The 22,418-nt window shown below is 42.3% G+C and overlaps 1 protein-coding gene across 1 annotated transcript in view; it reads left to right on the plus strand.

Moving 5' to 3' along the window:
* LOC309435151 (uncharacterized protein) overlaps positions 1-22,418 on the plus strand; it is a gene marked incomplete at its 3' end in the record, with an annotated part of 86,790 nt that overhangs the window by 18,751 nt on the left and 45,621 nt on the right. The window contains exons 12-28 of the mRNA XM_082043069.1: positions 334-481; positions 1,138-1,193; positions 1,923-2,034; positions 3,684-3,712; positions 3,815-3,881; positions 6,501-6,556; positions 7,523-7,634; positions 9,283-9,311; positions 9,414-9,480; positions 12,100-12,155; positions 13,123-13,234; positions 14,882-14,910; positions 15,013-15,079; positions 17,699-17,754; positions 18,723-18,834; positions 20,484-20,512; positions 20,615-20,681. Coding sequence (XP_081899195.1) covers positions 334-481; positions 1,138-1,193; positions 1,923-2,034; positions 3,684-3,712; positions 3,815-3,881; positions 6,501-6,556; positions 7,523-7,634; positions 9,283-9,311; positions 9,414-9,480; positions 12,100-12,155; positions 13,123-13,234; positions 14,882-14,910; positions 15,013-15,079; positions 17,699-17,754; positions 18,723-18,834; positions 20,484-20,512; positions 20,615-20,681 — 1,204 coding nt within the window. The remainder of the gene's footprint in view (positions 1-333; positions 482-1,137; positions 1,194-1,922; positions 2,035-3,683; positions 3,713-3,814; positions 3,882-6,500; positions 6,557-7,522; positions 7,635-9,282; positions 9,312-9,413; positions 9,481-12,099; positions 12,156-13,122; positions 13,235-14,881; positions 14,911-15,012; positions 15,080-17,698; positions 17,755-18,722; positions 18,835-20,483; positions 20,513-20,614; positions 20,682-22,418) is intronic.

A 22,418-nucleotide genomic window follows, 5' to 3' on the forward strand; every position in this document is an offset into this window, starting at 1 on the left:
CTTAGGTATAAGAATAGTATCAGGCAACATTTTCCATATTTTTTTATATTGGTTGCAGTGGTTTTGCAGTAAAAAGAATAGGCGGTAGACTGTTTCTGGAATCAATTGAATTTTTCTCAGGGGCTTTGCAGAACTGGAGGTGAGACTTAGAACATTAGGCATTGCTTTCTACTCATGCAGATTCCCATGGAAAAACTGAAAGTCTTGTAAAACAAAGCTCAATAAATTTTCCCTGTTGTCTTACACAAGAAAAGTATTTTTCAAGTTGTCGATGGGTGGCAAAGAAGGTGCTTGTTTCTGCTCTTTCCAGCTGCTTTCATCCATTTCTTTTAGGGAGAATCACCTGAATGGGAAGAAAAGGAGGAGGAGCAGGAGAAAGAAGACACTGGTGAAAAGCTACAAACTGCAGTTCTTGAGGGAGTGAAGAATTCTATTTGTAATGACAACCATCAAGTCCACAACGCTTCAAAAGAAAATGCTGGTGAGAGAAATGAATTAGTAAATACTAGTCCCAGTTATTCCTCTCTAAATGTTAATGCACAGTAAATGAAAGAAAATGGTGATTGACCTCTAAGACAGCAAATGTTTCCCTTGCCTGTGAATGCTAGTGGGCATTGGCAGAGAAGGAAAGCAGCTTTTGTTCCTTTTCATTAATTCTTGAAGAACTGCAATTATGATTTTGGATTCCCAGTAATGCTATATGAAGCAAGTACCATTCTTGCTTGCATTGCTCTGTTGTCCCTGAATTAATCTGAACACAACGCACACATGATAAAAAAATGGAGGACTAAGAAAATGTCTTGGGTGTAACAGCAGTATTCCCCTTACTGGCCCATGTTGTTGGATTGAAAAGCTGTGATTGTTCTTAGCTGAAGGCTAGGAGAGATTTGAGTTAAGCTGAGAGCTGTTTGTTCTAGTACCTCACCTTCTACAGTTTTAAAATGTAGAGGGTCTCTCCAGTGCCACAGCTGTGTGTGCTTGAAAGCATTACCAGCTTGTTCAGAGTTGAGCACTTTGGTCCTTACCTCAGGTCTCAGAGTAGGAGCAGAAGGCATCTTTTGGATGCAGGGCTTGACCGACGGGGAAAGCAGAGTGAAGTAAAACCACTCAGTGTCTCACTTGTTACCTCATTTATAGGTGCCCTGCCAGCCGAGGGAGCAGAGGAAGATAATGATTCTCCCTGGGATTCCGAGGTACTGTCTGTGGAAGACTCAGGGGTCCCCACCAGAAGGGGTGCATGGAGGGGAGGAGTAAGATCCAGAAGCACTTGAGAGCTTGCTGTTGCCTTGATCCCTAACGCTGATAAGGCTCGTTTCTTCTACTGCTTCTACTCCATGTTTGTAACCAGGGCCTGGCAGGATTGTTGCTTTTTCACCATGCAGCCCTGTTCTGCTGACCTGGTCAGCGATTTTCCTTAGGGTATAACCTATATGGTTAGCTCTTCTGATTGGATCCCCTCTAGCTTTTGGAGGTGTGCTCCAGCCCTTTTTGTAAGCTCTGCCTTGCTAGTCTTCATTCAATCCAAATTGGCCTTGTGACTGGGAGTATCAATATATTCCGTCACCATGCAGGATACGTGCCTAAGAAACATAAGCAGAAACTTGAATGTCAGCTACTAGTTCAGTACAGAAGTTGGATCACCACAGACCTGCAGCTATTGGTTCGCAACCCACGTCTTGAGTTGCCATGTTAGTTTTCCTTTCTGGCTGTCCAGTTTCTCAGTGTGACAGAACAGTTTAGATGAGTTGTCAGGTTTTTGCCTAAGACCTGAAAACACACACAATCTTGGTGTGTCCTTTCCTGGGGTCTTATAAAAGGTTTTTGTACCTCTAATATACTTGATACCATGCTGTGCAAGTTGGCTTTTTGCGTAGAAATGAGTTGAAAATGCATTTGTACCCATTGTCATGCATATGTTTTAGATTATAGAGTCGGATTGTGAAGGTCTGAGGGAAGTATCATCCGGTGTGTTTCTCCCAGCTGCAGACAGACAAGGAATATACTCCAAGATTGTCTCCGAGGAATGCAACAACGGTAACTTCCTGGGGGACTAGATGTTTGTCTGTAGGCATTTATAGACTAAAGTGAACTTTTATCAGTGTCTGTCTTAGCAATGCTGTTCCGATGTGGGTGCATGCTATAGCAATGAAGTGCTTACTGTTTGAATTAACACCAGTAATCATAGCGCTTGCTGGCCACTTTGTAAAGGAAGTTGTCTTGTTTGCATTCTGTGTGTTCTTTGGACGTGTTTGTATTTTTTTGGATTCAGGTTCTTGTTGCATGATGATGAAAGTGTATGTGTTTTAGGACTGACCTGCCTGAACACTTAAACGTTACTGGATGCTAACGCATAGGAAGAAAGCTGTGATCTGGCTAAACATTTTTACCCCCAGCTTAATTTTTGATAGCTTTCTGTTTCGCTTTGCCTAGGAGCTAAAATGGGACCGAAAGTTCAGGTTTTGTTGCTAAGGGTTTCTGCCTGTGTTTTGTGATACTGTCTCCCTAGCATCTTGAGCATAGGATGGTAGGGAAGTTTTGCTCTTGGGGTAGAACTCTTTCCAGAAGAACTTCTCCTTTACCAGGTGGTTTGTCGATCCTGCTTCTAGGATAGGTACAATAGGACAACTGAAGAAGCTAATCCAGTTTGAGTTTGGTAAGCTAGAAGCAAAACTTGACAAGCTCCTGGGAGCTTCTAAATCGACTTGTTGAGTAGTTGTCATGGAAGTCTGCTTTGTGTGATTCCACTAAGGCAAATTTAAAATCCCTGTGGGAAGGGGGTGAAAGGTCATTATGGTGATCTTTCGAAGGTTTTCCATAGTGCTAGACCACCAAGTGAAGTGAAATCAAATACCGTTTGCTTTTAATATTTTTTTTTTTGATCCAAAAGTTTTGCTGTGGAGCCGTTCTTAGTAACACTTCACGGACTCATTTCATGCGAGGACTCAAACTCAAAGAATTAAGCAGAGGATTTGAGAAACATAGGTGGGCCAGTAGATTGTGTGGGTTTGGAAATGATTTAATGCTGGACAACATTTAAGGAAAAAAAAGTATTTGGAACTATACTACAAATGCAGATGACAACCAAACAACATTTGTTTGTTTCCTTGCAAGCTAAACCAGAACAATTTGATGCGAACTAGCTCGATTTTCTTTTTTCTTTTTTTTTCCTTTTGCTGAATGACACATGTGAGGTTTCTGTGTCTGCGCCCATGCTTGCCGTGTCCCATCAATGGAAAGGAAAATACTCCTTCACACAAACCACTTGCAGAATTGCAGTCGTAGCGCTGCTGCGCTGTTTTGTGATCATTCGCTATAGCAGACCGGATTTGGTTTTACAAATAATCCTTTTAGAAAACAGGATTCAGCTCCTCAAAAGGACTAAGTATTTTGATTTTGTTCGTTCAACAAGCCCGACCTTATTGCTTCACATGAATTGTCCTAGTTTTGTGATTATTGTTTTTTAAATCCAAGGTGCGTGATGGGAAGTGTGTGGTGTCCATTTCTGGTATAGTCCTACAAATGCTATATGATGAGGCAAATTGAATGTTAGGCATCATACTCTTGATGAAAGAATGCTTTCAACTAATACTTAGCTGTAAACCTGGTGATGTTGAATGGAGTAAAAGAGACCTTCAATTAAATAAAATCACATTTTTCAAAACATTTTTTTTTTTAACCTCCAGGCTTTTCAGAGAAACCCAGCAATTCCCAGGTAAGTATTTGTTCATGTCAGATTGGCTACTTGCTGTCCTCATTGAATAGTATGTGGTTACTTTGAAATTGGCCTATTGTCATTGGATTGTGTCTTTTCTAGCTGAAGACTCCAGAATCTGCTTTGGAAGTGAAGGAAACCTCTCCTAAAAAAAGGCAGCAGGAATCAGGTAACGTTTAGTTCATGTGGTTCTGGGTTTAGCTTCATAATCTTTCTGGAGAGGAGTATTTAGTAAAGCATCTGATTGATTTGTTTTGCAGATCTGTTGGAGGAATTAGGTTTAGGAGATGCAGATGATATTGAAGGTATTCATAGCAGTCTCTGTAGTGTTTTGGGTTTTTTTATGGCCAGACACATTGTACTGGCATGTTTTTTTCCTAATACTAAATTAATGGTTCTAGCAAGGTGTTCTGGGAAAAGAAGGTCTACTGAAATACGCCTCTATGCATGTGTGTGCTCCTCCTCTGGTCTGCCATTCAACACTGCAAATACCCTTCCATGATGTGGGCTTCCTCCTCTATACCTGCTGTCATCTCCCCTTTTCAGGGGAGTCCTGAAGTTTGCTTTCCTTCCAGTTTCTCAAAAAAACCCTTCCTGATATTTGTGGTTCCCCGAGCATGTGCCGTAGCTGATTCCGGGCTAGGGATCTGCAATTTAAGCTGTCCAGGTGCTGCAGGTGAGACAGAAAGGATCGTTCTTGGGCTCATCCTGTAGCTGTACGTAGCAGGAATGATTGCTTCCCTGGCTTTTCTCTACCTGTCTGGCAGTTGCTTTGGAACGTGTAGCAAATACATTCCTTTGAGGCTGGAAACTGCCCAGCAGGTTCAGAGGCAGGGGAAGGAAGCGGGGAAGAGAGACAAGGTGGGAGGAAATGACAGTGTCAGCGTGTTGCCAGGAATTCTCTGTTTTTGGAAACAAGGATAAAAGTGACACAGCTAGTTGGTCCACTAGAAATTGGAGGGAGGATATATGACTTCAGTGGTTTTTTAGTTTCCTTGTTTTAACGTTTATTGATTTCCATATCTACTATTGAGATGAGTTTTTAAGAGTTGCTACATTCAGCTATTGAAAATAGAAATGAGAGAGAGGTGAGCAGATCTGTCAGCAAGTACGTGAACTTGTAACTTTGAAGTATAGAATACAAATGGTTCCAAGCACCTTGGCATCCTCGCTTTAGGGGGATAAAAAAAGTACCATATTTCTTTTGGCAATAATAGAGATTAAACTTCTCCCTAGGAAAAATCTCTCTCTCTCCTCTTGCTCTTCCAGTCCTCCTCTCCACCACCTCTTCCTCTCGCTCTTCTCGTCTCTCTCATGTCTTTGCAGTGGGTAAGCAAGAGCAGGTCCTCTTGTGCCCTTTGTTTTGTGGTGATAGCGTTTTTGTAAGATGCATAGAGGTTTGTTAAAAGTTGTTCAAGCATGAGTGCTGGTTTTGTCTGTATTACACAATAATGTGAGATGTAGCCCCATAGCGGATCATTACGTTGTATATACGTTTGTATAATATTACAAACACAGAACAACCACCTTTTCGTAGCTCGTTTCGTGTCAGCTACTTTTCTGGTGTGTCTTTATTCATTAGTGCCATGTTAGTGTTTCCCCAGGTGTTATCGTGAAGATCAAGTGTTAAGAAGTACATGTGACAATTTCCTTCCAACTTTTATGGTTGGCTTTTGGTTTAAGCAATTTAGATGGCTTCAGCAAAGCATCACAGTTCCTGCGGCACAAAGCTGTATGACTCTAAAAGGCCTGAATGCCATCCTTCACAAGTTTATTTCATAAATCTGGAAAAAAGGTGCAGTATCTTGCACAACTGAGTGTTCAATGAGAGATTAGATTTCCCGATCTATTTACTTTGTTACTACTCATCAGAACTTATTGAAATATGTTTTTGGGTCAAGAGTGTTGGGTCAGCTTGGATCAGTAGTGTTGTTCCTATCTTTTCTGTATAGAAGAGTAGCTGCTTTGCACTGTCATCTGCACAAAATCACTATGGAAGACAATTGATGAGGAGGGAAATCTCAGAGGAGAGAGGAGTGGTAAAGGCTCATTGGAGAGAGCACTAGAAGTCACATGAGTGAATCCTGAGTCAGTTTTACCTAATGGAGTAGCTTAAAAGAGCTAAATGAAGATAGTCGCATCTGGCCAGGAACCCACTGAGACTGAACCTTTTGTTTGTCTGGTAGAGAAGAGATTTGGATGTTAATCCCCTAAGATAGAAACAACTTTTGCGTGTTTGGCGTGTGTTGGAGCTGTGAGCCCATACTCTGTGTTTCAGTGGCAATGCTGAGGTGTTGAGCGTCTGGGAAGGTGCAGGGTAACACCCCTCTGTCCAGGAAGAGCTTTCTTGGTGGCGCTACAAAACGCGCGTTGTTGCTTCATGATTTTAGTGTGAGGGTGTTTTGGACAGTGTTTCTACATTACCTCCTGTGCAGCGGAAAGCAGTAGTAAGTGCCAGATTCTGGTTCTGTAGGCTGGAGAGCGGGTGACCTAAACTCTGTATCTCACCGGACTGCAGCATGCAGGAGTGTCTTCCTGAATTGGGCTGGGTGTTGCTTGTAGCTGTGTCAGCTGTTGTGCATATCCATCTTCTGCTGGAAAGGAGGCAAGAGGAGGTGGCAGTGAAAAGGAAATACCATGATGTGACCAGGCGTGAAGAAACACTCTCTTCTTAGGTTGTCCTTAGCAAGAGAACCACTGCGCATCTTTTGGATGCAGGGCTTGACCGACGGGGAAAAGCAGAGTGAACTAAAACCACTCAGTGTCTCACTTGTTACCTCATTTATAGGTGCCCTGCCAGCCGAGGGAGCAGAGGAAGATAATGATTCTCCCTGGGATTCCGAGGTACTGTCTGTGGAAGACTCAGGGGTCCCCACCAGAAGGGGTGCATGGAGGGGAGGAGTAAGATCCAGAAGCACTTGAGAGCTTGCTGTTGCCTTGAGCCCTAACGCTGATAAGGCTCGTCTCTTCTACTGCTTCTACTCCATGTTTGTAACCAGGGCCTGGCAGGATTGTTGCTTTTTCACCATGCAGCCCTGTTCTGCTGACCTGGTCAGCGATTTTCCTTAGGGTCTATAACCTAGACGGTTAGCTGCTTCTGATCAGATTCCCTCTACCTTTTGGAGGTGTACTGCAGCCCTTTTTGGAAGTCGGGTTAAACAGAGATACCGCACATCCTGGCTGTATGTGCCTTTTTAGTTCTGTCTGTGGTAATAGGCGGGCTAGAAGAAAATAAGCAGGGTCTGTAGCTAACCCCCTCTGGCTTTGCTTGTGAGAAATAAAAACAAACTCTTTCCTACCCCCTTCTTAAAAATACAGGACTAAGGACTAAATTATTTCTTTCCGTTTTTTTTTTTGGGGGGGGTAGCCTGAGTTTCTGTAAGCTCTGCCTTGCTAGTCTTCATTCAATCCAAATTGGCCTTGTGACTGGGAGTATCGATGTATTCCGTCACCATGCAGGATACGTGCCTAAGAAACATAAGCAGAAACTTGAATGTCAGGTACTAGTTCAGTACAGAAGTTGGATCACCACAGACCTGCAGCTATTGGTTCGCAACCCACATCTTGAGTTGCCATGTTAGTTTTCCTTTCTGGCTGTCCAGTTTCTCAGTGTGACAGAACAGTTTAGATGAGTTGTGAGGTTTTTGCCTAAGACCTGAAAACACACACAATCTTGGTGTGTCCTTTCCTGGGGTCTTATAAAAGGTTTTTGTACCTCTAATATACTTGATACCATGCTGTGCAAGTTGGCTTTTTGCGTAGAAATGAGTTGAAAATGCATTTGTACCAATTGTCACGCATATGTTTTAGATTATAGAGTCGAATTGTGAAGGTCTGAGGGAAGTATCGTCCGGTGTGTTTCTCCCAGCTGCAGACAGACAAGGAATATACTCCAAGATTGTCTCCGAGGAATGCAACAACGGTAACTTCCTGGGGGACTAGATGTTTGTCTGTAGGCATTTATAGACTAAAGTGAACTTTTATCAGTGTCTGTCTTAGCAATGCTGTTCCGATGTGGGTGCATGCTATAGCAATGAAGTGCTTACTGTTTGAATTAACACCAGTAATCATAGCGCTTGCTGGCCACTTTGTAAAGGAAGTTGTCTTGTTTGCATTCTGTGTGTTCTTTGGACGTGTTTGTATTTTTTTGGATTCAGGTTCTTGTTGCATGATGATGAAAGTGTATGTGTTTTAGGACTGACCTGCCTGAACACTTAAACGTTACTGGATGCTAACGCATAGGAAGAAAGCTGTGATCTGGCTAAACATTTTTACCCCCAGCTTAATTTTTGATAGCTTTCTGTTTCGCTTTGCCTAGGAGCTAAAATGGGACCGAAAGTTCAGGTTTTGTTGCTAAGGGTTTCTGCCTGTGTTTTGTGATACTGTCTCCCTAGCATCTTGAGCATAGGATGGTAGGGAAGTTTTGCTCTTGGGGTAGAACTCTTTCCAGAAGAACTTCTCCTTTACCAGGTGGTTTGTCGATCCTGCTTCTAGGATAGGTACAATAGGACAACTGAAGAAGCTAATCCAGTTTGAGTTTAGTAAGCTAGAAGCAAAACTTGACAAGCTCCTGGGAGCTTCTAAATCGACTTGTTGAGTAGTTGTCATGGAAGTCTGCTTTGTGTGATTCCACTAAGGCAAATTTAAAATCCCTGTGGGAAGGGGGTGAAAGGTCATTATGGTGATCTTTCGAAGGTTTTCCATAGTGCTAGACCACCAAGTGAAGTGAAATCAAATACCGTTTGCTTTTAATATTTTTTTTTTTGATCCAAAAGTTTTGCTGTGGAGCCGTTCTTAGTAACACTTCACGGACTCATTTCATGCGAGGACTCAAACTCAAAGAATTAAGCAGAGGATTTGAGAAACATAGGTGGGCCAGTAGATTGTGTGGGTTTGGAAATGATTTAATGCTGGACAACATTTAAGGAAAAAAAAGTATTTGGAACTATACTACAAATGCAGATGACAACCAAACAACATTTGTTTGTTTCCTTGCAAGCTAAACCAGAACAATTTGATGCGAACTAGCTCGATTTTCTTTTTTCTTTTTTTTTCCTTTTGCTGAATGACACATGTGAGGTTTCTGTGTCTGCACCCATGCTTGCCGTGTCCCATCAATGGAAAGGAAAATACTCCTTCACACAAACCACTTGCAGAATTGCAGTCGTAGCGCTGCTGCGCTGTTTTGTGATCATTCGCTATAGCAGACCGGATTTGGTTTTACAAATAATCCTTTTAGAAAACAGGATTCAGCTCCTCAAAAGGACTAAGTATTTTGATTTTGTTCGTTCAACAAGCCCGACCTTATTGCTTCACATGAATTGTCCTAGTTTTGTGATTATTGTTTTTTAAATCCAAGGTGCGTGATGGGAAGTGTGTGGTGTCCATTTCTGGTATAGTCCTACAAATGCTATATGATGAGGCAAATTGAATGTTAGGCATCATACTCTTGATGAAAGAATGCTTTCAACTAATACTTAGCTGTAAACCTGGTGATGTTGAATGGAGTAAAAGAGACCTTCAATTAAATAAAATCTCATTTTTCAAAACATTTTTTTTTTAACCTCCAGGCTTTTCAGAGAAACCCAGCAATTTCCAGGTAAGTATTTGTTCATGTCAGATTGGCTACTTGCTGTCCTCATTGAATAGTATGTGGTTACTTTGAAATTGGCCTATTGTCATTGGATTGTGTCTTTTCTAGCTGAAGACTCCAGAATCTGCTTTGGAAGTGAAGGAAACCTCTCCTAAAAAAAGGCAGCAGGAATCAGGTAACGTTTAGTTCATGTGGTTCTGGGTTTAGCTTCATAATCTTTCTGGAGAGGAGTATTTAGTAAAGCATCTGATTGATTTGTTTTGCAGATCTGTTGGAGGAATTAGGTTTAGGAGATGCAGATGATATTGAAGGTATTCATAGCAGTCTCTGTAGTGTTTTGGGTTTTTTTATGGCCAGACACATTGTACTGGCATGTTTTTTTCCTAATACTAAATTAATGGTTCTAGCAAGGTGTTCTGGGAAAAGAAGGTCTACTGAAATACGCCTCTATGCATGTGTGTGCTCCTCCTCTGGTCTGCCATTCAACACTGCAAATACCCTTCCATGATGTGGGCTTCCTCCTCTATACCTGCTGTCATCTCCCCTTTTCAGGGGAGTCCTGAAGTTTGCTTTCCTTCCAGTTTCTCAAAAAAACCCTTCCTGATATTTGTGGTTCCCCGAGCATGTGCCGTAGCTGATTCCGGGCTAGGGATCTGCAATTTAAGCTGTCCAGGTGCTGCAGGTGAGACAGAAAGGATCGTTCTTGGGCTCATCCGGTAGCTGTACGTAGCAGGAATGATTGCTTCCCTGGCTTTTCTCTACCTGTCTGGCAGTTGCTTTGGAACGTGTAGCAAATACATTCCTTTGAGGCTGGAAACTGCCCAGCAGGTTCAGAGGCAGGGGAAGGAAGCGGGGAAGAGAGACAAGGTGGGAGGAAATGACAGTGTCAGCGTGTTGCCAGGAATTCTCTGTTTTTGGAAACAAGGATAAAAGTGACACAGCTAGTTGGTCCACTAGAAATTGGAGGGAGGATATATGACTTCAGTGGTTTTTTAGTTTCCTTGTTTTAACGTTTATTGATTTCCATATCTACTATTGAGATGAGTTTTTAAGAGTTGCTACATTCAGCTATTGAAAATAGAAATGAGAGAGAGGTGAGCAGATCTGTCAGCAAGTACGTGAACTTGTAACTTTGAAGTATAGAATACAAATGGTTCCAAGCACCTTGGCATCCTCGCTTTAGGGGGATAAAAAAAGTACCATATTTCTTTTGGCAATAATAGAGATTAAACTTCTCCCTAGGAAAAATCTCTCTCTCTCCTCTTGCTCTTCCAGTCCTCCTCTCCACCACCTCTTCCTCTCGCTCTTCTCGTCTCTCTCATGTCTTTGCAGTGGGTAAGCAAGAGCAGGTCCTCTTGTGCCCTTTGTTTTGTGGTGATAGCGTTTTTGTAAGATGCATAGAGGTTTGTTAAAAGTTGTTCAAGCATGAGTGCTGGTTTTGTCTGTATTACACAATAATGTGAGATGTAGCCCCATAGCGGATCATTACGTTGTATATACGTTTGTATAATATTACAAACACAGAACAACCACCTTTTCGTAGCTCGTTTCGTGTCAGCTACTTTTCTGGTGTGTCTTTATTCATTAGTGCCATGTTAGTGTTTCCCCAGGTGTTATCGTGAAGATCAAGTGTTAAGAAGTACATGTGACAATTTCCTTCCAACTTTTATGGTTGGCTTTTGGTTTAAGCAATTTAGATGGCTTCAGCAAAGCATCACAGTTCCTGCGGCACAAAGCTGTATGACTCTAAAAGGCCTGAATGCCATCCTTCACAAGTTTATTTCATAAATCTGGAAAAAAGGTGCAGTATCTTGCACAACTGAGTGTTCAATGAGAGATTAGATTTCCCGATCTATTTACTTTGTTACTACTCATCAGAACTTATTGAAATATGTTTTTGGGTCAAGAGTGTTGGGTCAGCTTGGATCAGTAGTGTTGTTCCTATCTTTTCTGTATAGAAGAGTAGCTGCTTTGCACTGTCATCTGCACAAAATCACTATGGAAGACAATTGATGAGGAGGGAAATCTCAGAGGAGAGAGGAGTGGTAAAGGCTCATTGGAGAGAGCACTAGAAGTCACATGAGTGAATCCTGAGTCAGTTTTACCTAATGGAGTAGCTTAAAAGAGCTAAATGAAGATAGTCGCATCTGGCCAGGAACCCACTGAGACTGAACCTTTTGTTTGTCTGGTAGAGAAGAGATTTGGATGTTAATCCCCTAAGATAGAAACAACTTTTGCGTGTTTGGCGTGTGTTGGAGCTGTGAGCCCATACTCTGTGTTTCAGTGGCAATGCTGAGGTGTTGAGCGTCTGGGAAGGTGCAGGGTAACACCCCTCTGTCCAGGAAGAGCTTTCTTGGTGGCGCTACAAAACGCGCGTTGTTGCTTCATGATTTTAGTGTGAGGGTGTTTTGGACAGTGTTTCTACATTACCTCCTGTGCAGCGGAAAGCAGTAGTAAGTGCCAGATTCTGGTTCTGTAGGCTGGAGAGCGGGTGACCTAAACTCTGTATCTCACCGGACTGCAGCATGCAGGAGTGTCTTCCTGAATTGGGCTGGGTGTTGCTTGTAGCTGTGTCAGCTGTTGTGCATATCCATCTTCTGCTGGAAAGGAGGCAAGAGGAGGTGGCAGTGAAAAGGAAATACCATGATGTGACCAGGCGTGAAGAAACACTCTCTTCTTAGGTTGTCCTTAGCAAGAGAACCACTGCGCATCTTTTGGATGCAGGGCTTGACCGACGGGGAAAAGCAGAGTGAACTAAAACCACTCAGTGTCTCACTTGTTACCTCATTTATAGGTGCCCTGCCAGCCGAGGGAGCAGAGGAAGATAATGATTCTCCCTGGGATTCCGAGGTACTGTCTGTGGAAGACTCAGGGGTCCCCACCAGAAGGGGTGCATGGAGGGGAGGAGTAAGATCCAGAAGCACTTGAGAGCTTGCTGTTGCCTTGAGCCCTAACGCTGATAAGGCTCGTCTCTTCTACTGCTTCTACTCCATGTTTGTAACCAGGGCCTGGCAGGATTGTTGCTTTTTCACCATGCAGCCCTGTTCTGCTGACCTGGTCAGCGATTTTCCTTAGGGTCTATAACCTAGACGGTTAGCTGCTTCTGATCAGATTCCCTCTACCTTTTGGAGGTGTACTGCAGCCCTTTTTGGAAGTCGGGTTAAACAGAGATACCGCACATCCTGGCTGTATGTGCCCTTTTAGTTCTGTCTGTGGTAATAGGCGGGCTAGAAGAAAATAAGCAGGGTCTGTAGCTAACCCCCTCTGGCTTTGCTTGTGAGAAATAAAAACAAACTCTTTCCTACCCCCTTCTTAAAAATACAGGACTAAGGACTAAATTATTTCTTTCCGTTTTTTTTTTGGGGGGGGGGTAGCCTGAGTTTCTGTAAGCTCTGCCTTGCTAGTCTTCATTCAATCCAAATTGGCCTTGTGACTGGGAGTATCGATGTATTCCGTCACCATGCAGGATACGTGCCTAAGAAACATAAGCAGAAACTTGAATGTCAGCTACTAGTTCAGTACAGAAGTTGGATCACCACAGACCTGCAGCTATTGGTTCGCAACCCACATCTTGAGTTGCCATGTTAGTTTTCCTTTCTGGCTGTCCAGTTTCTCAGTGTGACAGAACAGTTTAGATGAGTTGTGAGGTTTTTGCCTAAGACCTGAAAACACACACAATCTTGGTGTGTCCTTTCCTGGGGTCTTATAAAAGGTTTTTGTACCTCTAATATACTTGATACCATGCTGTGCAAGTTGGCTTTTTGCGTAGAAATGAGTTGAAAATGTATTTGTACCAATTGTCACGCATATGTTTTAGATTATAGAGTCGAATTGTGAAGGTCTGAGGGAAGTATCGTCCGGTGTGTTTCTCCCAGCTGCAGACAGACAAGGAATATACTCCAAGATTGTCTCCGAGGAATGCAACAACGGTAACTTCCTGGGGGACTAGATGTTTGTCTGTAGGCATTTATAGACTAAAGTGAACTTTTATCAGTGTCTGTCTTAGCAATGCTGTTCCGATGTGGGTGCATGCTATAGCAATGAAGTGCTTACTGTTTGAATTAACACCAGTAATCATAGCGCTTGCTGGCCACTTTGTAAAGGAAGTTGTCTTGTTTGCATTCTGTGTGTTCTTTGGACGTGTTTGTATTTTTTTGGATTCAGGTTCTTGTTGCATGATGATGAAAGTGTATGTGTTTTAGGACTGACCTGCCTGAACACTTAAACGTTACTGGATGCTAACGCATAGGAAGAAAGCTGTGATCTGGCTAAACATTTTTACCCCCAGCTTAATTTTTGATAGCTTTCTGTTTCGCTTTGCCTAGGAGCTAAAATGGGACCGAAAGTTCAGGTTTTGTTGCTAAGGGTTTCTGCCTGTGTTTTGTGATACTGTCTCCCTAGCATCTTGAGCATAGGATGGCAGGGAAGTTTTGCTCTTGGGGTAGAACTCTTTCCAGAAGAACTTCTCCTTTACCAGGTGGTTTGTCGATCCTGCTTCTAGGATAGGTACAATAGGACAACTGAAGAAGCTAATCCAGTTTGAGTTTAGTAAGCTAGAAGCAAAACTTGACAAGCTCCTGGGAGCTTCTAAATCGACTTGTTGAGTAGTTGTCATGGAAGTCTGCTTTGTGTGATTCCACTAAGGCAAATTTAAAATCCCTGTGGGAAGGGGGTGAAAGGTCATTATGGTGATCTTTCGAAGGTTTTCCATAGTGCTAGACCACCAAGTGAAGTGAAATCAAATACCGTTTGCTTTTAATATTTTTTTTTTTGATCCAAAAGTTTTGCTGTGGAGCCGTTCTTAGTAACACTTCACGGACTCATTTCATGCGAGGACTCAAACTCAAAGAATTAAGCAGAGGATTTGAGAAACATAGGTGGGCCAGTAGATTGTGTGGGTTTGGAAATGATTTAATGCTGGACAACATTTAAGGAAAAAAAAGTATTTGGAACTATACTACAAATGCAGATGACAACCAAACAACATTTGTTTGTTTCCTTGCAAGCTAAACCAGAACAATTTGATGCGAACTAGCTCGATTTTCTTTTTTCTTTTTTTTTCCTTTTGCTGAATGACACGTGAGGTTTCTGTGTCTGCACCCATGCTTGCCGTGTCCCATCAATGGAAAGGAAAATACTCCTTCACACAAACCACTTGCAGAATTGCAGTCGTAGCGCTGCTGCGCTGTTTTGTGATCATTCGCTATAGCAGACCGGATTTGGTTTTACAAATAATCCTTTTAGAAAACAGGATTCAGCTCCTCAAAAGGACTAAGTATTTTGATTTTGTTCGTTCAACAAGCCCGACCTTATTGCTTCACATGAATTGTCCTAGTTTTGTGATTATTGTTTTTTAAATCCAAGGTGCGTGATGGGAAGTGTGTGGTGTCCATTTCTGGTATAGTCCTACAAATGCTATATGATGAGGCAAATTGAATGTTAGGCATCATACTCTTGATGAAAGAATGCTTTCAACTAATACTTAGCTGTAAACCTGGTGATGTTGAATGGAGTAAAAGAGACCTTCAATTAAATAAAATCACATTTTTCAAAACATTTTTTTTTTTAACCTCCAGGCTTTTCAGAGAAACCCAGCAATTCCCAGGTAAGTATTTGTTCATGTCAGATTGGCTACTTGCTGTCCTCATTGAATAGTATGTGGTTACTTTGAAATTGGCCTATTGTCATTGGATTGTGTCTTTTCTAGCTGAAGACTCCAGAATCTGCTTTGGAAGTGAAGGAAACCTCTCCTAAAAAAAGGCAGCAGGAATCAGGTAACGTTTAGTTCATGTGGTTCTGGGTTTAGCTTCATAATCTTTCTGGAGAGGAGTATTTAGTAAAGCATCTGATTGATTTGTTTTGCAGATCTGTTGGAGGAATTAGGTTTAGGAGATGCAGATGATATTGAAGGTATTCATAGCAGTCTCTGTAGTGTTTTGGGTTTTTTTATGGCCAGACACATTGTACTGGCATGTTTTTTTCCTAATACTAAATTAATGGTTCTAGCAAGGTGTTCTGGGAAAAGAAGGTCTACTGAAATACGCCTCTATGCATGTGTGTGCTCCTCCTCTGGTCTGCCATTCAACACTGCAAATACCCTTCCATGATGTGGGCTTCCTCCTCTATACCTGCTGTCATCTCCCCTTTTCAGGGGAGTCCTGAAGTTTGCTTTCCTTCCAGTTTCTCAAAAAAACCCTTCCTGATATTTGTGGTTCCCCGAGCATGTGCCGTAGCTGATTCCGGGCTAGGGATCTGCAATTTAAGCTGTCCAGGTGCTGCAGGTGAGACAGAAAGGATCGTTCTTGGGCTCATCCGGTAGCTGTACGTAGCAGGAATGATTGCTTCCCTGGCTTTTCTCTACCTGTCTGGCAGTTGCTTTGGAACGTGTAGCAAATACATTCCTTTGAGGCTGGAAACTGCCCAGCAGGTTCAGAGGCAGGGGAAGGAAGCGGGGAAGAGAGACAAGGTGGGAGGAAATGACAGTGTCAGCGTGTTGCCAGGAATTCTCTGTTTTTGGAAACAAGGATAAAAGTGACACAGCTAGTTGGTCCACTAGAAATTGGAGGGAGGATATATGACTTCAGTGGTTTTTTAGTTTCCTTGTTTTAACGTTTATTGATTTCCATATCTACTATTGAGATGAGTTTTTAAGAGTTGCTACATTCAGCTATTGAAAATAGAAATGAGAGAGAGGTGAGCAGATCTGTCAGCAAGTACGTGAACTTGTAACTTTGAAGTATAGAATACAAATGGTTCCAAGCACCTTGGCATCCTCGCTTTAGGGGGATAAAAAAAGTACCATATTTCTTTTGGCAATAATAGAGATTAAACTTCTCCCTAGGAAAAATCTCTCTCTCTCCTCTTGCTCTTCCAGTCCTCCTCTCCACCACCTCTTCCTCTCGCTCTTCTCGTCTCTCTCATGTCTTTGCAGTGGGTAAGCAAGAGCAGGTCCTCTTGTGCCCTTTGTTTTGTGGTGATAGCGTTTTTGTAAGATGCATAGAGGTTTGTTAAAAGTTGTTCAAGCATGAGTGCTGGTTTTGTCTGTATTACACAATAATGTGAGATGTAGCCCCATAGCGGATCATTACGTTGTATATACGTTTGTATAATATTACAAACACAGAACAACCACCTTTTCGTAGCTCGTTTCGTGTCAGCTACTTTTCTGGTGTGTCTTTATTCATTAGTGCCATGTTAGTGTTTCCCCAGGTGTTATCGTGAAGATCAAGTGTTAAGAAGTACATGTGACAATTTCCTTCCAACTTTTATGGTTGGCTTTTGGTTTAAGCAATTTAGATGGCTTCAGCAAAGCATCACAGTTCCTGCGGCACAAAGCTGTATGACTCTAAAAGGCCTGAATGCCATCCTTCACAAGTTTATTTCATAAATCTGGAAAAAAGGTGCAGTATCTTGCACAACTGAGTGTTCAATGAGAGATTAGATTTCCCGATCTATTTACTTTGTTACTACTCATCAGAACTTATTGAAATATGTTTTTGGGTCAAGAGTGTTGGGTCAGCTTGGATCAGTAGTGTTGTTCCTATCTTTTCTGTATAGAAGAGTAGCTGCTTTGCACTGTCATCTGCACAAAATCACTATGGAAGACAATTGATGAGGAGGGAAATCTCAGAGGAGAGAGGAGTGGTAAAGGCTCATTGGAGAGAGCACTAGAAGTCACATGAGTGAATCCTGAGTCAGTTTTACCTAATGGAGTAGCTTAAAAGAGCTAAATGAAGATAGTCGCATCTGGCCAGGAACCCACTGAGACTGAACCTTTTGTTTGTCTGGTAGAGAAGAGATTTGGATGTTAATCCCCTAAGATAGAAACAACTTTTGCGTGTTTGGCGTGTGTTGGAGCTGTGAGCCCATACTCTGTGTTTCAGTGGCAATGCTGAGGTGTTGAGCGTCTGGGAAGGTGCAGGGTAACACCCCTCTGTCCAGGAAGAGCTTTCTTGGTGGCGCTACAAAACGCGCGTTGTTGCTTCATGATTTTAGTGTGAGGGTGTTTTGGACAGTGTTTCTACATTACCTCCTGTGCAGCGGAAAGCAGTAGTAAGTGCCAGATTCTGGTTCTGTAGGCTGGAGAGCGGGTGACCTAAACTCTGTATCTCACCGGACTGCAGCATGCAGGAGTGTCTTCCTGAATTGGGCTGGGTGTTGCTTGTAGCTGTGTCAGCTGTTGTGCATATCCATCTTCTGCTGGAAAGGAGGCAAGAGGAGGTGGCAGTGAAAAGGAAATACCATGATGTGACCAGGCGTGAAGAAACACTCTCTTCTTAGGTTGTCCTTAGCAAGAGAACCACTGCGCATCTTTTGGATGCAGGGCTTGACCGACGGGGAAAAGCAGAGTGAACTAAAACCACTCAGTGTCTCATTTGTTACCTCATTTATAGGTGCCCTGCCAGCCGAGGGAGCAGAGGAAGATAATGATTCTCCCTGGGATTCCGAGGTACTGTCTGTGGAAGACTCAGGGGTCCCCACCAGAAGGGGTGCATGGAGGGGAGGAGTAAGATCCAGAAGCACTTGAGAGCTTGCTGTTGCCTTGAGCCCTAACGCTGATAAGGCTCGTCTCTTCTACTGCTTCTACTCCATGTTTGTAACCAGGGCCTGGCAGGATTGTTGCTTTTTCACCATGCAGCCCTGTTCTGCTGACCTGGTCAGCGATTTTCCTTAGGGTCTATAACCTAGACGGTTAGCTGCTTCTGATCAGATTCCCTCTACCTTTTGGAGGTGTACTGCAGCCCTTTTTGGAAGTCGGGTTAAACAGAGATACCGCACATCCTGGCTGTATGTGCCCTTTTAGTTCTGTCTGTGGTAATAGGCGGGCTAGAAGAAAATAAGCAGGGTCTGTAGCTAACCCCCTCTGGCTTTGCTTGTGAGAAATAAAAACAAACTCTTTCCTACCCCCTTCTTAAAAATACAGGACTAAGGACTAAATTATTTCTTTCCGTTTTTTTTTTGGGGGGGGGGGTAGCCTGAGTTTCTGTAAGCTCACCCTTGCTAGTCTTCATTCAATCCAAACTGGCCTTGTGACTGGGAGTATCGATGTATTCCGTCACCATGCAGGATACGTGCCTAAGAAACATAAGCAGAAACTTGAATGTCAGCTACTAGTTCAGTACAGAAGTTGGATCACCACAGACCTGCAGCTATTGGTTCGCAACCCACATCTTGAGTTGCCATGTTAGTTTTCCTTTCTGGCTGTCCAGTTTCTCAGTGTGACAGAACAGTTTAGATGAGTTGTCAGGTTTTTGCCTAAGACCTGAAAACACACACAATCTTGGTGTGTCCTTTCCTGGGGTCTTATAAAAGGTTTTTGTACCTCTAATATACTTGATACCATGCTGTACAAGTTGGCTTTTTGCGTAGAAATGAGTTGAAAATGCATTTGTACCAATTGTCACGCATATGTTTTAGATTATAGAGTCGAATTGTGAAGGTCTGAGGGAAGTATCGTCCGGTGTGTTTCTCCCAGCTGCAGACAGACAAGGAATATACTCCAAGATTGTCTCCGAGGAATGCAACAACGGTAACTTCCTGGGGGACTAGATGTTTGTCTGTAGGCATTTATAGACTAAAGTGAACTTTTATCAGTGTCTGTCTTAGCAATGCTGTTCCGATGTGGGTGCATGCTATAGCAATGAAGTGCTTACTGTTTGAATTAACACCAGTAATCATAGCGCTTGCTGGCCACTTTGTAAAGGAAGTTGTCTTGTTTGCATTCTGTGTGTTCTTTGGACGTGTTTGTATTTTTTTGGATTCAGGTTCTTGTTGCATGATGATGAAAGTGTATGTGTTTTAGGACTGACCTGCCTGAACACTTAAACGTTACTGGATGCTAACGCATAGGAAGAAAGCTGTGATCTGGCTAAACATTTTTACCCCCAGCTTAATTTTTGATAGCTTTCTGTTTCGCTTTGCCTAGGAGCTAAAATGGGACCGAAAGTTCAGGTTTTGTTGCTAAGGGTTTCTGCCTGTGTTTTGTGATACTGTCTCCCTAGCATCTTGAGCATAGGATGGCAGGGAAGTTTTGCTCTTGGGGTAGAACTCTTTCCAGAAGAACTTCTCCTTTACCAGGTGGTTTGTCGATCCTGCTTCTAGGATAGGTACAATAGGACAACTGAAGAAGCTAATCCAGTTTGAGTTTAGTAAGCTAGAAGCAAAACTTGACAAGCTCCTGGGAGCTTCTAAATCGACTTGTTGAGTAGTTGTCATGGAAGTCTGCTTTGTGTGATTCCACTAAGGCAAATTTAAAATCCCTGTGGGAAGGGGGTGAAAGGTCATTATGGTGATCTTTCGAAGGTTTTCCATAGTGCTAGACCACCAAGTGAAGTGAAATCAAATACCGTTTGCTTTTAATATTTTTTTTTTTGATCCAAAAGTTTTGCTGTGGAGCCGTTCTTAGTAACACTTCACGGACTCATTTCATGCGAGGACTCAAACTCAAAGAATTAAGCAGAGGATTTGAGAAACATAGGTGGGCCAGTAGATTGTGTGGGTTTGGAAATGATTTAATGCTGGACAACATTTAAGGAAAAAAAAGTATTTGGAACTATACTACAAATGCAGATGACAACCAAACAACATTTGTTTGTTTCCTTGCAAGCTAAACCAGAACAATTTGATGCGAACTAGCTCGATTTTCTTTTTTCTTTTTTTTTCCTTTTGCTGAATGACACATGTGAGGTTTCTGTGTCTGCACCCATGCTTGCCGTGTCCCATCAATGGAAAGGAAAATACTCCTTCACACAAACCACTTGCAGAATTGCAGTCGTAGCGCTGCTGCGCTGTTTTGTGATCATTCGCTATAGCAGACCGGATTTGGTTTTACAAATAATCCTTTTAGAAAACAGGATTCAGCTCCTCAAAAGGACTAAGTATTTTGATTTTGTTCGTTCAACAAGCCCGACCTTATTGCTTCACATGAATTGTCCTAGTTTTGTGATTATTGTTTTTTAAATCCAAGGTGCGTGATGGGAAGTGTGTGGTGTCCATTTCTGGTATAGTCCTACAAATGCTATATGATGAGGCAAATTGAATGTTAGGCATCATACTCTTGATGAAAGAATGCTTTCAACTAATACTTAGCTGTAAACCTGGTGATGTTGAATGGAGTAAAAGAGACCTTCAATTAAATAAAATCACATTTTTCAAAACATTTTTTTTTTTAACCTCCAGGCTTTTCAGAGAAACCCAGCAATTCCCAGGTAAGTATTTGTTCATGTCAGATTGGCTACTTGCTGTCCTCATTGAATAGTATGTGGTTACTTTGAAATTGGCCTATTGTCATTGGATTGTGTCTTTTCTAGCTGAAGACTCCAGAATCTGCTTTGGAAGTGAAGGAAACCTCTCCTAAAAAAAGGCAGCAGGAATCAGGTAACGTTTAGTTCATGTGGTTCTGGGTTTAGCTTCATAATCTTTCTGGAGAGGAGTATTTAGTAAAGCATCTGATTGATTTGTTTTGCAGATCTGTTGGAGGAATTAGGTTTAGGAGATGCAGATGATATTGAAGGTATTCATAGCAGTCTCTGTAGTGTTTTGGGTTTTTTTATGGCCAGACACATTGTACTGGCATGTTTTTTTCCTAATACTAAATTAATGGTTCTAGCAAGGTGTTCTGGGAAAAGAAGGTCTACTGAAATACGCCTCTATGCATGTGTGTGCTCCTCCTCTGGTCTGCCATTCAACACTGCAAATACCCTTCCATGATGTGGGCTTCCTCCTCTATACCTGCTGTCATCTCCCCTTTTCAGGGGAGTCCTGAAGTTTGCTTTCCTTCCAGTTTCTCAAAAAAACCCTTCCTGATATTTGTGGTTCCCCGAGCATGTGCCGTAGCTGATTCCGGGCTAGGGATCTGCAATTTAAGCTGTCCAGGTGCTGCAGGTGAGACAGAAAGGATCGTTCTTGGGCTCATCCGGTAGCTGTACGTAGCAGGAATGATTGCTTCCCTGGCTTTTCTCTACCTGTCTGGCAGTTGCTTTGGAACGTGTAGCAAATACATTCCTTTGAGGCTGGAAACTGCCCAGCAGGTTCAGAGGCAGGGGAAGGAAGCGGGGAAGAGAGACAAGGTGGGAGGAAATGACAGTGTCAGCGTGTTGCCAGGAATTCTCTGTTTTTGGAAACAAGGATAAAAGTGACACAGCTAGTTGGTCCACTAGAAATTGGAGGGAGGATATATGACTTCAGTGGTTTTTTAGTTTCCTTGTTTTAACGTTTATTGATTTCCATATCTACTATTGAGATGAGTTTTTAAGAGTTGCTACATTCAGCTATTGAAAATAGAAATGAGAGAGAGGTGAGCAGATCTGTCAGCAAGTACGTGAACTTGTAACTTTGAAGTATAGAATACAAATGGTTCCAAGCACCTTGGCATCCTCGCTTTAGGGGGATAAAAAAAGTACCATATTTCTTTTGGCAATAATAGAGATTAAACTTCTCCCTAGGAAAAATCTCTCTCTCTCCTCTTGCTCTTCCAGTCCTCCTCTCCACCACCTCTTCCTCTCGCTCTTCTCGTCTCTCTCATGTCTTTGCAGTGGGTAAGCAAGAGCAGGTCCTCTTGTGCCCTTTGTTTTGTGGTGATAGCGTTTTTGTAAGATGCATAGAGGTTTGTTAAAAGTTGTTCAAGCATGAGTGCTGGTTTTGTCTGTATTACACAATAATGTGAGATGTAGCCCCATAGCGGATCATTACGTTGTATATACGTTTGTATAATATTACAAACACAGAACAACCACCTTTTCGTAGCTCGTTTCGTGTCAGCTACTTTTCTGGTGTGTCTTTATTCATTAGTGCCATGTTAGTGTTTCCCCAGGTGTTATCGTGAAGATCAAGTGTTAAGAAGTACATGTGACAATTTCCTTCCAACTTTTATGGTTGGCTTTTGGTTTAAGCAATTTAGATGGCTTCAGCAAAGCATCACAGTTCCTGCGGCACAAAGCTGTATGACTCTAAAAGGCCTGAATGCCATCCTTCACAAGTTTATTTCATAAATCTGGAAAAAAGGTGCAGTATCTTGCACAACTGAGTGTTCAATGAGAGATTAGATTTCCCGATCTATTTACTTTGTTACTACTCATCAGAACTTATTGAAATATGTTTTTGGGTCAAGAGTGT

The sequence above is a fragment of the Streptopelia decaocto genome (assembly GCF_964273445.1).
Source record: "Streptopelia decaocto genome assembly, chromosome: 1".
NCBI lineage: Eukaryota > Metazoa > Chordata > Aves > Columbiformes > Columbidae > Streptopelia > Streptopelia decaocto.